The sequence below is a fragment of the Nipponia nippon genome, unplaced genomic scaffold, assembly GCF_047370975.1.
Source record: "Nipponia nippon isolate SJK-2023a ecotype South Korea unplaced genomic scaffold, ASM4737097v1 scaffold_16, whole genome shotgun sequence".
Classification (NCBI taxonomy): domain Eukaryota; kingdom Metazoa; phylum Chordata; class Aves; order Pelecaniformes; family Threskiornithidae; genus Nipponia; species Nipponia nippon.
The window spans coordinates 1,733,988-1,747,654 of NW_028262332.1; the positions used below are offsets into that span (position 1 = coordinate 1,733,988).

Here is a 13,667-nt window from a genome sequence, read left to right on the forward strand (position 1 = left end):
CTGAAACATTAATCAATTGCAAGCTTTTTGTTTGGACTGGACAAGACAGTTTTACTAACCTCCAGGAGTATTGATTGTAAGTCCAGAAAACAGCAATGGCACATCCTTATAGCTGAAGTGGAAAGTCATTGCCTGCCCAAAACATAAAGAACATCAAGATGAGCCTGAATAGCTCATCCCGAGATGGAGCTCACAACAAGATTTAGCAAAGGGTTTTGTCTTATGACAAGAACTGAGATCATTTCAGTTGGTCACCAGATAAGACTCGAAGAAACTCTTCAGTAAATCCAGTGTAACACACACAAGCCTGACACGGCTATAGATGCTCCAGGTTCCAATTCTAGTGGGCAGCTTTTAGGCAGTGCCCCTGGGCAGAAGGCACTGTCCTTCACAGTACCTGCTACCGAAAAGTGCCTTCTCCTTGCTTTTGGAGCTCCTTTTCTCCTCAGCATCAGAAGTAGTGAGGTATTGGAGAAGTCTCTGTGGAGCTGATCCTTGCCTCCTCATGACTACTCATGGGCTGGGGTACAGGGCACTTTCTTCTCCCCACCGTGACCTCATGAGCTCCCATGGATAAGGGCCTGTATAGCCGAATCCTCTGGTCCCATCCTGCACCGCGCCAGCAGACTATTGTCTCCCTACAGAACCTCCTAATATCCTATGGGAAATAGAGGCCTAAATACAGGTACAACAAGGAGTATTATATATAAAGCAGGACCACGGCTTCCCCTGGGTGAAAATAAGGGCTCTTGAACCTGCATAGTGAACGCTGTGGGAAGGGGAAATGATCCGCTGGCCAGCTGGAGTTCATATAATCTTCCCATCCAGGTAAATACATTGCACTTTAGCATGACTTGACCACAGCTGCATACAGTGTTTTCACATGTAAAGTGCTCACTAAGCTAAAAGAACGTCTCTTTGAACTCCCCTCATTGCTTAATTAAGGTTATTTGCTGAAGATCAGAATTATGATTAATTTCAGCATCCATAAGAATCAGCAGACATTCATTACCCCCAGAGCAGAAATTACTGTAAAACACCTTTTAGAGAGTACTTCCATTTCTTTAACTAATTTAACATTTTTACATTTAAAGCAAAAACCGCACAAACCAAAGAGTGTTACAGCCTAGTTCCATAAACCACAGCTGAAACAGAGCCTGTTACTTGGTGCAAGTGAGGCATGAGAATATGCATACATTAAAATGTGTTCACTTGATTATCTAAGATGCTGTACCTATTTACTTCCTTCCCTGACAGTTTCACGTGCAATGTTAATTCCAAATCCTGTGCAATTGATCACAGTTTTCAGTGGTGGGGTAAGGCAGGGTCCTGTAACTATCCGTTGAAGATAGGAGCACTTGACACTTGTAAAGCAGCTGCACATATATGGGAAGTAACGGATCAGAGAATGCCAATACTTAGCTGTTAGATTATATGAGGAGCTTCACAAGAACATCAGTGACGAGGCTGGACTGCAAGTACCACCAGCACTACTGGGCCTTCTACTGGGCCACGTTCACAAAGGGGAAGGCTGTTCTAATCCTCTCTTCTCCTGCTACGATACTGTTTGCAGTATAAGGAGAAGCAGTGATCCTTGATTCCTTCTTCAGGGCACAGAGCTGGCAGGCAAACTTTAACTGAAGGCTTGCAAAATATACTCCTGAGTATATTCTCATTTGAAATGGAAATGCACACTTTGTCCCTTCCTTTCAAAGTTTAACCATAAAGAGTCGTGTTTTAATGATCTGAAACTCACTCCAAAAGTATTTAGAAAAAGGAGAAAAAGCTGAGAAAGTCCCTAGAACTGGCTACACGCAAACACAGATCCTACGGTCATCTCCATGGAAACTCTGGCCAGGATCTCTGCAAAGCTTCAGTGATGCCAGCATGCACAAATCTGAACTTGTTTAAATCAAAGTTAGCTAGAGCAGCAGGATTCAGGACCAACACAGCCTTAACGCCAACGTGGCAAAAAGCCCTGGTAGCACTTTGCTCCCCAAACCGAGTGCGTACTTAAAGTTCAGGAGGAAAAGGGCACAGAAGTTGGTCGCCTGCAGGTCAGCCATATCTATCATACTAGTGTGCAATCCTCTCAGTGCCAGTTAAGGCTTTTGCTAACACTAACAGCCCGGAGAACTCCATCCAGCTCTGTTTCTTGCAGGAAAATGCTTACTTTGCATTTCTGCCTTTAGCTGGCTAGAGAACAGACACCAGGCTGGCTGCTAGAAAGGTTTTTGCAAGAAAAGACCATTTTGCCAAAGGATCTGCACCTCTGAAACACATTTCGTGTTGCGTATCACCTCATGCCGCTCCTTCATTCCAGAAGAGCCACAATGGGGTCTGTGTTTTAACTGGATTGATTCATGCCCTCCAAAGCTAAGTCTAATTTCTGATTCTAAAGAGCGTAGTCTTTAAGATGACAAGTTACTCTGAACCATAGACACGGAGAAAAGCTCTCTGGTTAATTATGACTTTTCCACTTACCATCATCATCATGCCAGATCCATGACCGTGTCCTGGGGCTGCCATTGAGTGGTCATGGTCAGGAGGATGTGTGGCTGGCAACATGGTGCCGTTCATGTGGTGATCGTGAGACATCTTTACGACAGAGAGATTCAAAAAGGCACGTAGAAAAGTAGGACCCTGAAAAACAAACAAAAAGTATAATAAGAAGCACTTTTCTAAACAGAATATGGTTTCTCTACTGCTACTGCAAGAGAAAATACTCTAAGCCACTGAGAACTACTGCCTCTGGATAAACGTCTGGAGCATCCTCATGGTCCTGCACTCTGACTACAGAGAACACACAGCAAAGCGAGCAGGACAGTTTAAAGGAGGTGTGTCCCTCTGAGCTTTACATCATCGTATTGCTGCACCACCCCAAACATTCTTGCCAGAAAGGCAGCCTAATCTGATTGAGGTAGCACATGGGGACAAGTGCTCGGCATAAAGGAACATTTCTTATCTGTAAGAGGAAAAAACCCAAGGTCTCTTCTCAATTGCAGTCATGCAAAAGGCACAAATATCTCAAGCCCCATTTTAAATTACATATACTAAAGGATCAGCTTACAATATTTCTCTTAATTGACAGTTATGCATTTTATTGGGAACATGTTTAACAAAGAAATTATGTTAGGTGGTACAAGACCTATTACCAGGCAAAGGTCTGCAGCAGCCACAGGCAATGCAATTTCATTTCCATGAGCTTTACATTGTCACATCTCCCCTCTAATCACGTTACACACAATGAGAGAAACACTCAAAAGGCTGCCAGTCCAAATCCCTAATCTGGTTAGTGCAAATCAGGTATGTCTGGACACACTACATTAAAAATAAAAATACACCTTGTGGTTAGATGTGGACACGGCTTCTGCCCTCTGCACCCCAGCACAACTTGGGATGGAACCAGGGACGATTTCTGGTGTGAAATGAAAAGTCACCAGGTGGAAACAGCAACAGGAGAGAAAACCAGTCAGTCCTGAAACGACAGCATCTGTCAGCATGACAGAGCCAGGCGAAGGCAACCCTAGCATAGGCCAGGTGAGATACCACTAAAGATAAGTAAGTACCAACACTGCTGTGCTAGACCCTGTCTGGAATACTGTGTACCCTCCCGGGCTAGCCCAGCACTCAGGTAAAACCAAGTGAAATAAAAAACACGGTACAGACACTTTATCAAATTAAACTTCAAAAAAGAAAAATGAGAGGAGACATACTTCCTTCCAGATAAATCATCAGGAGTGTTTACAACCAGGAAAAAAGAGCTTTTTAAGCTAAAAGACAATACGGAGTTTGAACAGAGAGGTATGAATATAGTTAGGCTGGAAAAGGGAAACCAAAACTCTAGAAGAACTTTCTAAACTGAAAGCAGCACTAGCAAACAAAATGCCAAATGGCAACCAGCTGATGGTGGAGCTGGTTCAGTTTGTGACAGTGACCTTACGACACAGCTGTGCAGGACCCACTGGTGGCCCAGAACGCGACTGCCAGGCCAGCCTCGCAGAGCATCAGCGACAGGGGGTGATCGCCAAAGGCTTTGCAGTTAAATTAAAAAGAGCAATGAGAGAAGGTCAAGATTTGGGGAAGATAAGGAAACTAAGTCAGCAGCGCTGAAAAAGAACCCAAGAGAAAGAATTAATACACCCTGCAAACACTGCAATTAAATAATGCAAGTAAGCACCTGAATGCACCCAAGTCAGCTGGTATAAGCTACCCCAGCAACACAGAGCTCAGGTATTTTATGCATCTCTGTGCAGATGAAGTTTGTAGCCAATCTCCTACTGCATTAGACAACTTCACAATAACTCCCCTGGAAAGTTAACTTGTAATATAATCTAATGGCACTGGCTAAAAGCAGAATGTATTCCCTGTCCAAATTTCTGCTACTATTCTTTAGCTCGCTCCACCCCTGATTTGTGCTTAAATATTAAGACCAGAAAAACAGCTCAGAAAAATGTTCAGGGGGAGAAAAAAAAAAGAGAGACTAATGCAAGACACAGCTCACCTGGCACAGAAAAGCATTACCAAGAGATACCTGCAGAACAAATGGTGTGATTTTCATATAGCGTAGCTTTGAAGATTATACTGTTCCAGAGATGAAATGTTCAAGCGCTAGAACTGAAGTCCCAAAATACAAACACTTGGGAAAGGATCCTCTGCCAAGACACACAAACTTCAAATCATCTTTTGCAGCAGGGAAGGAAGAAGAACGGCCAAAGCGCTTTACACCACGGGATCAAAGATAAGTGTGCCGCAAGAGGAAAGAACTAACCTAAGAACCTCCCCTCTCCCGCAGCCAAAATCTCGTCTCCTCCCTTGTCTTCTTTCAGTTGACCGATACGTTGCTTTTGCTTTGGATGCAACATTCTCACTAGTGACTACTGTCCAATTCGATTATTTATTCATTTTAGGACTTCATGCTCCCGCCAAACTCTGCAGGTTCCAATATGCTCCACAGAAGCCCTGGCTGTTTACCAGATTAAAAACTCCCTTCATGGTTGGGTTGGGTCCAACTTCTCACTAATTTACCATCACTGGTCTTCAGAAAGGGAGAAACAGGGCATGTGTTCTCTAGATATTTACGGTGTGTTAACAAACAAGGTCAAGTATTCACAAGCAGCTGCACGTGGATGGGCAGGGTCTTGGTACGGGCTACAAAGAGCATGCTTGATGCTGACCTGGGTAGCTCCTTCCCACCCTGCTACGCTAGCGCTCCAACGCCAAATCCAACCCCCTACTGCAGTTACCCAACGCTGAAAGACGTTTTATGAGATCCTGCAAAGGATGGGCTATTAAGCAGCATAAGAGGAAACAGCCTAGACCGAGCCACTTCAGCTGTCTTTTGTGTTACTAAAGGTAACCAACACATGGATAAATTTCTGTTTAAAAATAAATCACTTCCAGTGGAACACCCCAGTACAATCAGTCTCTGAGTTACAATTCAGGAGGTCTCTACCTGTGCATTGGGGTAAAAAACAGTATCTAGGGCGGCAGCAACAGGTCAATGGCTGTGTAATATTTCAAGCCACAAATCTCTGGTTTGCTTGTACAGACTCTTAAGAGAGAAGCTGACTGACATGGAGCTGTGCATATCACGAAAAGAAGGGCGCTGTTTTTAGCAAGTCTGACTCCATACCTGGAGGAAAAAATCCACACACATACGTTTCTATTATCGCAAATTCTTCAAATAGGTTTAGTCTTGTACAAACCCAGCACTTCAGCAGCAGGTGTTTTCGTCTGAATGGGTGACCTGATCTCTCGACTGATGACTGCTCCACATGTTTGCACAGAGAGAGAGGCGTTGGAGCGGATTCCTGAGCACGCCCTGGAGAGGGGATCTGGAACAGACTGTGGCTGCAGCAGGCTCAGGCGTTTTGAAGCATTTGCACACCTGAAGGGCACAGACCTCGTGGTGCACCTGCCTCGATGCTGCACTATTACCAGGGATATTACACACACACACAAGGATTTTTTTTGTACCCTGCAGTAGCCTATTGCATAAGAAAACAAACAGGGTGGGACAGGAGAGAAGAATGAGGAAATTCTCTCCAGGGCTTGTTCCTTTCCCTCTCGGTGCTGTCACCCCAGGTCAGAGGAGCCACAGCCTCCATTTCACGACCCCTCAAATTCTTAAGGAAAACAGCAAGACTCAGAACTACATGCAGGACTTCTCTTACTTTAAGCCATCATCTTGGAGCAGGACTGACCTCAGCACATAGACAGGCTCTGTTTAGATAGAGGTTTCCATCGCTCTGCTGCCATGCCACCTTGGCAGCTCAGCAAACCAAGCTGGTTCAGGGAGATGGGCACCCAGGAGCAGGATCCGACAACAATAGTTTGCTCAAGTTCAGCATTAAGACTTACTTTCACCCTCCACTAACATTTAACCACTGCTGCCTCACCTCCAACATACAAGGAAGCCACGTTCGGAACTCCAGGGCACAGAGAAGGGGAGGAAAGACAGCTATCCTATGCCAATGCACGCCAGAAACAACGGGTGAGCGAGCTGGACCTGGTGAGATGTCAAACACAAAGCAGTCTTCTCAAGCAGGTCTCAGCCATAAGATGACTGCCATTATACATCACCACCACCACAGTTTCCCAATCTTTTGCTTCTGCTGTGTTAATCCAGAATCCTGCTACTCCCCAGTAAATCACAGAGTTTTTCCTGTGGCAAACAACCTTCCAAACACCCAAGGGAGATATACACCTTTTAATGGAGAAACACAGGACATGCAGGAACAGGACAGACTATGGGAAGGATCTGCCAAGCTCCCAGAAAGTACTTTACATATCAGCTTAGTCTGAAACACGGTGTGCAAACAGAGTTTCCTTAAAGTCACATTCAAAAGGAATGAAGCCCCTTCCAAATCAAAACCCTAACAGAATTAATAACAGAGCCCTAAATCAATGCCCATTAGAGCCGCAAACTCTTCCCATCAAAACAGTACCTCATCTTTCCCATGCCAGTTCTGAAAAAGCAAGAAATAAAACTAATTCCACTCGTTCTGCCCCAAAGGACCGGAGAGCCTTAAAAAACACCTCCTCAGTCTCCTTTACACTAGTTACTTGTTCAACAGAGACGGCGCCTGCCGCAGCGGCCCAGCACGCCGCGGCAGCAAGTGCGCCAGCCTCGCCGATGGGGCTGGCTCCTGCACAGAAGCCTCCAGACTTCTGTCCCAACACAGCTGGAGCAATTCTCACCTAGGGTCTCTCCACCAACGCTTCTGGTAGCAAGAACAGGGTCAGCAGGTCCCTCTCTTCTCCTGAAGAAGAAGTGAAAAAGACCTGATAAGATTTACTAAGAATTCAAATGAAAGCTCCGGAGAGAAATTCAAGGGAAAAAGATTAAAAATAGCAAGCTGGAAAGGCAAAGATCTCTTGCTTGCACATCACGTACAGCTCAGTCCCACATGACAGAAAGGAATGCTACATATAAAACACATAAGTAATGGAAAAGGCAACCAAAAGTTATCAGTGCTCTACTTACAGCAGTCCAGCTGGCAGACTATTTGAGCTCCACTGGCTCTGAGCTTGTGGTCTCAAGCCCAATCCTTTTTTTTTTTTTTTTTCTTTCTTTTTTAAAGTGCTGTAAATGGAGGTGGGAGGGGAAGCAGGGAGTCTGCAGACACTACAGCACTGTTCACTGGCTTTAACTGTGGTCTCCACTGAATGGTCTGAGCTAGTCATCATGAGACTTAAGCGCTGCTTCCAGTTTATTCAGTTTCCTGGCAAACTTGACAACTTTAACTGCTTCCTTTCCAAACGGGTGGACTTGCTGTGACTCCTCCAGGATCCCAGGCTTAGCTCCAGAGCTGCTTAAAGGCACAGCTGAGGGACAGACCAATTCTACCAGTTCATATTGTAGGAGTATCCAGAAACGGCAGCCAGAGCCCTCCTGAGTCAAGCTATATAGACACACTTAAAGATACGGGGAACAAATAGATCGTTCTTCAGCAATGTAATATAATGTGTTTTACAGATCCATGCTGCTGTTCTCCAATGCCAAAATTCCCCTCGGAGCTCTCCCAAGCAGCTTCAGCAACGCCAGGCTGGAACTCAGGCACACAAGGAGGGACTGTGCTGTGCCCAGCACACCTCTTAATTGCACACCTCTGTTCTTCCCTTGCGCAACTCCTGAAGAAGGAGCTCTTAGTGCTATATTAAGAATTTAAGGGATGTTTGCAAGGTCACAGCAGAACTGTGTGGCTTGGCCTCGTACTGCGTCACCAACCTAGAGTCCCAACCAAAAGCCTTTACCAGAAGTTTAAGGCTTCCTGAAAGCTCAACAGAGTAGAGGGGTTTGGATAAAGAGCAAGGAAGGAACGGCTGGGGAGAGGAGGTCCGATACCTTTTGAGGGTTAGGTTGTCAGGCTGCATTAGTTTGTATTTCCTGGGTTTTGTCCATGACCAGAGAAGCTTGCAGATCAATTCAAGCCAGATCAGCAGAGTCAAGCAGAAAAACACATTGTCTGACGGAGGGCACGTTCTCCCTTTCCACCCGTAAGCGGAAGGGATACAGCTGAGCTATTTATACAGATGGGTTTCGGAAGCTTTTGAAGGAAGAAGACAGGTACTCTGGAGGATGTCCAGCTTGAGATGCCAGAGGGTAGAGTGCAGGGAATGGAGAATGATGGGCAAAAAAACATTTAAGCAGGGCTACAGACAACATCTTGTGTTCAGCTTCAAAAGGGGATGACGTCTGGGCAGACTGTGACATGCAGAGACGGAAGCAGTCAGCAGGGACGTTAGAAAGGAGATGCAGCCAAGCTGGTAGCATGTAGAGACCAGCTCTTCAGCAGCTAGCATACACAATACAAGCAGAAGAATGGGCTTTTAAAAGTAACCTACAGGGCTGTTAGTTTTTCATGAGGGGAGAAAGCCACGCAGGAGAACTGATCCTCTGTCATCACCTCCATCAAGGATGCCAGGCTGGAACCATTACAGCACAGTCAGGGATGCTGAAGGTGACGGCAGAGAACATGGCACATGAAAAACGCTCTGTTGCTCATGAGCCATGCCCACGACTGACGGTATTTGCCCAGGCTGAGACAGGCCCTTTCTCAAGGCGACCCTGACAAACCCTAGAGACAGGATATGGGGAGAGAGTGGAGCAAAGCCTCATGCCACCCACGCAGGGAGGTTTGGGGGGGAAGGATTAAGCCCGAGTTCAGTTCGGGTTCTCTGCAGCACAGCCAGATCACACGGTTGGGGCCAACAGTCGTGCTCTGAGAGTACCTGCCCCTTTCTCAGTGCCTGGGGGAAATCACGGGGGGTCTGCAGGTCTTCGCAAAGATCACAAGAGAGCCCTGCCAAGTGGAATCATTTTGCTGTTTTCTCACACTTATCTGAGCTGCAAACCTCTATCCCTCAGGGCTCCTAGCTGCACCGTTTGCTTATTTTATTCTTAGCAAATCCTTGTGTTTCTTTCCCACATCCCACACTTGTATCAATACCCGGTTGTCCCTCTCGTTATAGGGCTGCTCTGTCCTCAAGAGACAGGCTGCGCCCTCCACATGTAACTATCCTGTAGTGCTCATGGTCATAGCAAAAATTAAAAAAGCGGTCCAATTTCAGAGCATGGATTCTAGTTGAGATGCTGGCTCACACAGGCTTCCTGGAGTTGCACAACATTATTTGGCAGCTCAGCACAATTATATACGTTAATCAACTTTTAATTAAAATGAAGATTAAAAGAATTTCATAAAGTATCAGCATTGGTTCAACCCTTAAGGTCCTGTCCTCTGCTTTGAACCAAAGCAACACTCAGCTATACAACTAAGGCAAAGCTGGTCGCATTCACTCAGCATAATCCCCAATTACCAGAGGAGAGGCCAGAGCTCTTCCTCTCAGCATGGCTACAAGCAAGTCCCTTTGATGGAGTTTATTTTCATAGCAAACTTGTCTGGTCACCTTCTGTTAAAGACCCTGCTTGATCTGCTTCCCTAGAAGGGGACGGCCATTCCTAATCTTCCATCTTCTGCAGACTCCTCAGGAAATCTCTAAATCTTTGAACAAAAAAAAAAATAACTAAGGACAGACTGTTCTTTACAGGACAATGCACTGAACTTCATGAAGCAGAGCATCATGCCAGCCCATGTCATTACTGAAGGGCCCAATGAAGTGAAAGGCAGCAGAAAACAATCCTGCAGAGCAGAAAACGTAAAACTGCAAGACTGATAACATCAGAGGAAAGGCTGACAAATGTTGGCAAGAGATGTGTACAGATGGAGAAAATAATGGTGAGTTAGGTAGGCTGAGCAACAAAGAGGCTCCTCTCTGGACAAGCTTTTTGCTCAGCCATACTGAAACTACAGGAGATGGAAAAGCAATAAATAAAGGATACTCCTGAGAAGCATGGCAAAACCGAGGAGTCCTTGCCAATGTTCTCCTGGCGGTAACCTCATTTCTGCTAGAGAAGTCTCACACCTACAGCCTGGGTTCAAGCACCTGGAACGCGCACAAAGCTTTGCATCGAGACCCAAGACTGATCCTCTGCTGTCTCACAAAGGGTCCCAAACTCCATCAAGCTACAACCTGGCAGTTAGACTAGATGATTGTTGTAGGTCTCTTCCAGCTTAACTATCCTAGCCTAGCCTACCACGGTTCCTCCGCTCGTGCTGGCCACCTCTCAATCCTTGCCTCAGTAGAGCAGGTGAGATTACTTCCACAATGACCACATCAACCTTTAGCAGGAGGTGGCAGAACCAATGCCATCACTCCTTGGTTTGTCTCTTTTTCTCACAAGTTCTAGGTCACCAATGCAGGGGGACTATATCAGCACAGGAATCAGTAGAAACTCCTCTCATCTACAAGAGAATCTTGGACACATTCCTACGCAGACTAGTGAACATTAAGTCTTCCTTTGAAAGAAGAACTGCAATCTTAGAGACTGATCCATGTCTCCAACTGTTGGGCCAAATCTTGGGGTCACCACCTATACATGCTCTCCAGACTGCCCTACTCTTGGCAGGACATGAGACAGTAACACCACCTCTTCAGCACAGCAAGCTGCTTCTTATCACCCCCTATACAGTGCTAAAAGTGAAAACGTTTTTGAAGGTGCGCAATAGGCTTTTGGGCTCAGAATAGAGCAGTGGGTACATCTGACTACATCATTTTCATGCTGTTGCAAATACAACACAGTTCTTGCCCTGACAAATGCAAAACAGTAGGAAGGGCAATACTAGGAATGACACTGGAATTGGATCTGGCAGCTCCTGTGAACACCACAGGGTACAGGCTTGCAAAATGCAGCCTAGTGCTCCTCTGTTTTGCAGACATTGCTGAGCGCACATCTGTCACAGAAGCGCGGCTCAAGGGAGTTACTTTTGGGTGACAGACAGATGCTGAAAGCTGTCATGAGGCTGAGGATGGTTGGTGAACTGTGTGCGCATAGCTCCTATCCACACAAAGGACAGCCAGGCAGGATACAGCAAACAACTTCTGGAGAAACAGATGTCAGAAATGACGGGAACTGAAGTATTCTACTACAGCAGCAATAACCTGCTACCATCCTGATAAAACACGAGTACTTTCAACCCGAGTGAGCCCAAATTAACCTGAAGTCCCCAGTGGGACACCTTCGAAAAATCTAGCCTATTCCACCCTAGGCCGTCTTTGACAACCCCAGCCGGAGGGACTATTATAAGCTGAGCAAATCAAAAGTGCAGTTCAGGGAACAAAGCACAGCTCGCTTGGCCCAGAGCTGCCCACCCACTGGCCAGAAGCAGAAGGCCAGGAACAGACATGTCAACTGCAAGTTGGTTTTTTTCTGCTAACAAACACCAATAAAGATTATAGTCAGTATTCATAAAGATGAGATGCTACCTCAGCAGACAGTGAACTCAGTGACAAAGGTGGTACCAGTTAAAAGGCAATTAGGATCTCTTCAATAGTTCAAAGTTTGCCTGTTCATCTCTGAGTGTCACAATTTTCCCCTTTTCCATGTTACCGCCCCAGCTCCAACAGAACAGCACCCACCTCCGGCCAGCTCTTCTCGCTGGGCACAGAAACCAAGGGCACACAAGTGTCGTAGCAGGTGCCAAAGCCAGAGCAGATCAGTCCTGTAGCACTTCTGACTTTTGCACTCGGAAGGAGCGACTTGTCATACTCAAGCCCATCACGAGCACAACTTCTTCCGTTCTGCACATGCGCAGTATTTCCCCCCTCGCTGTTTTCATTTCTCTATTTCTTCCACCAATAGCCTTTTGGATCGTATATTTGCTCTGCACTGTTTATTGTTCTCCTTTCTGTCTAGCCGGATGAGGCAGTCGTCCCCCTTTTCTGACACCCAAGAGCACAGAAGTTTCTGGAGAGCAGCAGAATTGAGGCACCTCATAACGTGCAAGGCCTGAGGAGTGAATGCCAGTACCGCAGCTCCCAGAGCAGAGAAGATGCCATACAAAAGCTGACTCAAGCACTCATCTAGAGAGAAAAGCATGGCATTAGAGATGCCAAAATTGACAGAGGATGCTAGGTTACAATTTCTTTATAAAACATCCAGGCTAAAGGGCTCCTACAAAAGCACGTCAGACACCAAAGTTCCTTATAGCCAATGCCAGCGTGAACTCAGAGCGAGTACTAACAAGCTTCCATCAAAGGCAATTCCCAGGAGGCATCCACAGAAGAACCTCTTCAGCACTCCCCATGCATGTCAAAGACTTCTGAAGCAATTATCCCAGGACCGCAGCCTGGCAGGCCACTTTATCTTACCTCCACCTCTCCTCCTCAGATCATCGAGGGTATGAAACAGTAACACAGTAATACGTACTCATGTTCCAAAATACCCAGGATTCAGCATCCAGGGAGGAGAAACCTGAAGGCCTCCCCTTCCCCCCAGGGACCATGCTGCATTTAAGCAGAGATAAGGCAGAATGACTTAAATCCCAGTGGCTTAACAGGCCTTGTTGGGATGCCAGAATAGCTGAGTGCAGTCTGCTTACCATGCACAGCGTTCGGTCAGAAACCACCCGAGGACCCTCTCCCTAAAAACCACTTAGCACTCACTTGCCAGCTGAAGAAAGCTGCCTAAGCCTCCTTCTTACCAGTGGAGAGAAACAGGACAGCAGCGGGGAAGAGGAGACAGAAAAGAAGTGCCATGTGACCCATATTTTCCAAGATTACGTAACTTCTTGAATAAATAGCTACTTCCTTATCCTCTGTGGTGGTTTCTGCCGAGATGTTACACAACCGAGCACTGGACTGGCGACCAGGAAGATGTAATCCATATGGCCAGGGAGCAGGAAACATCCTGCTGCCTCGCTGTATGCCGAGGAACAAGCGGGACAGAGTCCTGAGCCTTGCAATACTCTTCAAAAACTTTTTAATCTAAAAAAAATTAGTATTTGGAACTGTATCTTAGACAACTTCTGCTTCCTTAGAAAACCCAGGCCTAGTGAAGAATTTATCTTCCTATTTTATATACCCTAATCAAGAACAGCTTCTAGCATGCATTCTTCTACCTGCAACAGACTTTTTTTAAATGAAGGGGAAACGTAAATCTTAACATGAAAAAAAACCCTTTTGTGCACAAGATTCACGATCATGCTCACTAGTTCATCATCCAGATTCCTGCAGGTTCACGCCACCCGCAGCATTGGTATGTATGAAAAGGAGCCAGCCTGTCTCGCACAAAAAGGGTGTCTCTGTCCAGAGGGTGAGGAGTT

General features: G+C 46.0%; 1 protein-coding gene across 12 annotated transcripts in view; it reads right to left on the bottom strand.

The window, feature by feature from the left end:
- Positions 1 to 13,667, bottom strand: part of SLC31A1 (solute carrier family 31 member 1) — a 28,084-nt gene that overhangs the window by 5,073 nt on the left and 9,344 nt on the right. For 4 of the 12 annotated variants that reach the window (XM_087752442.1, XM_087752434.1, XM_087752445.1 and 1 more), the window contains 2 exons: positions 2,485 to 2,643; positions 60 to 132 (listed from right to left, as the gene is read on the bottom strand). In XM_087752442.1, coding sequence (XP_087608568.1) covers positions 60 to 132; positions 2,485 to 2,598 — 187 coding nt within the window. In that variant the 5' untranslated portion in view covers positions 2,599 to 2,643. Of the gene's footprint in view, positions 1 to 59; positions 133 to 2,484; positions 2,644 to 3,342; positions 3,479 to 7,203; positions 7,266 to 7,489; positions 8,340 to 11,982; positions 12,427 to 13,667 lie in introns of those variants that run through there. The other 8 variants (XM_087752444.1, XM_087752437.1, XM_087752436.1 and 5 more) reach the window with 6 other exon arrangements.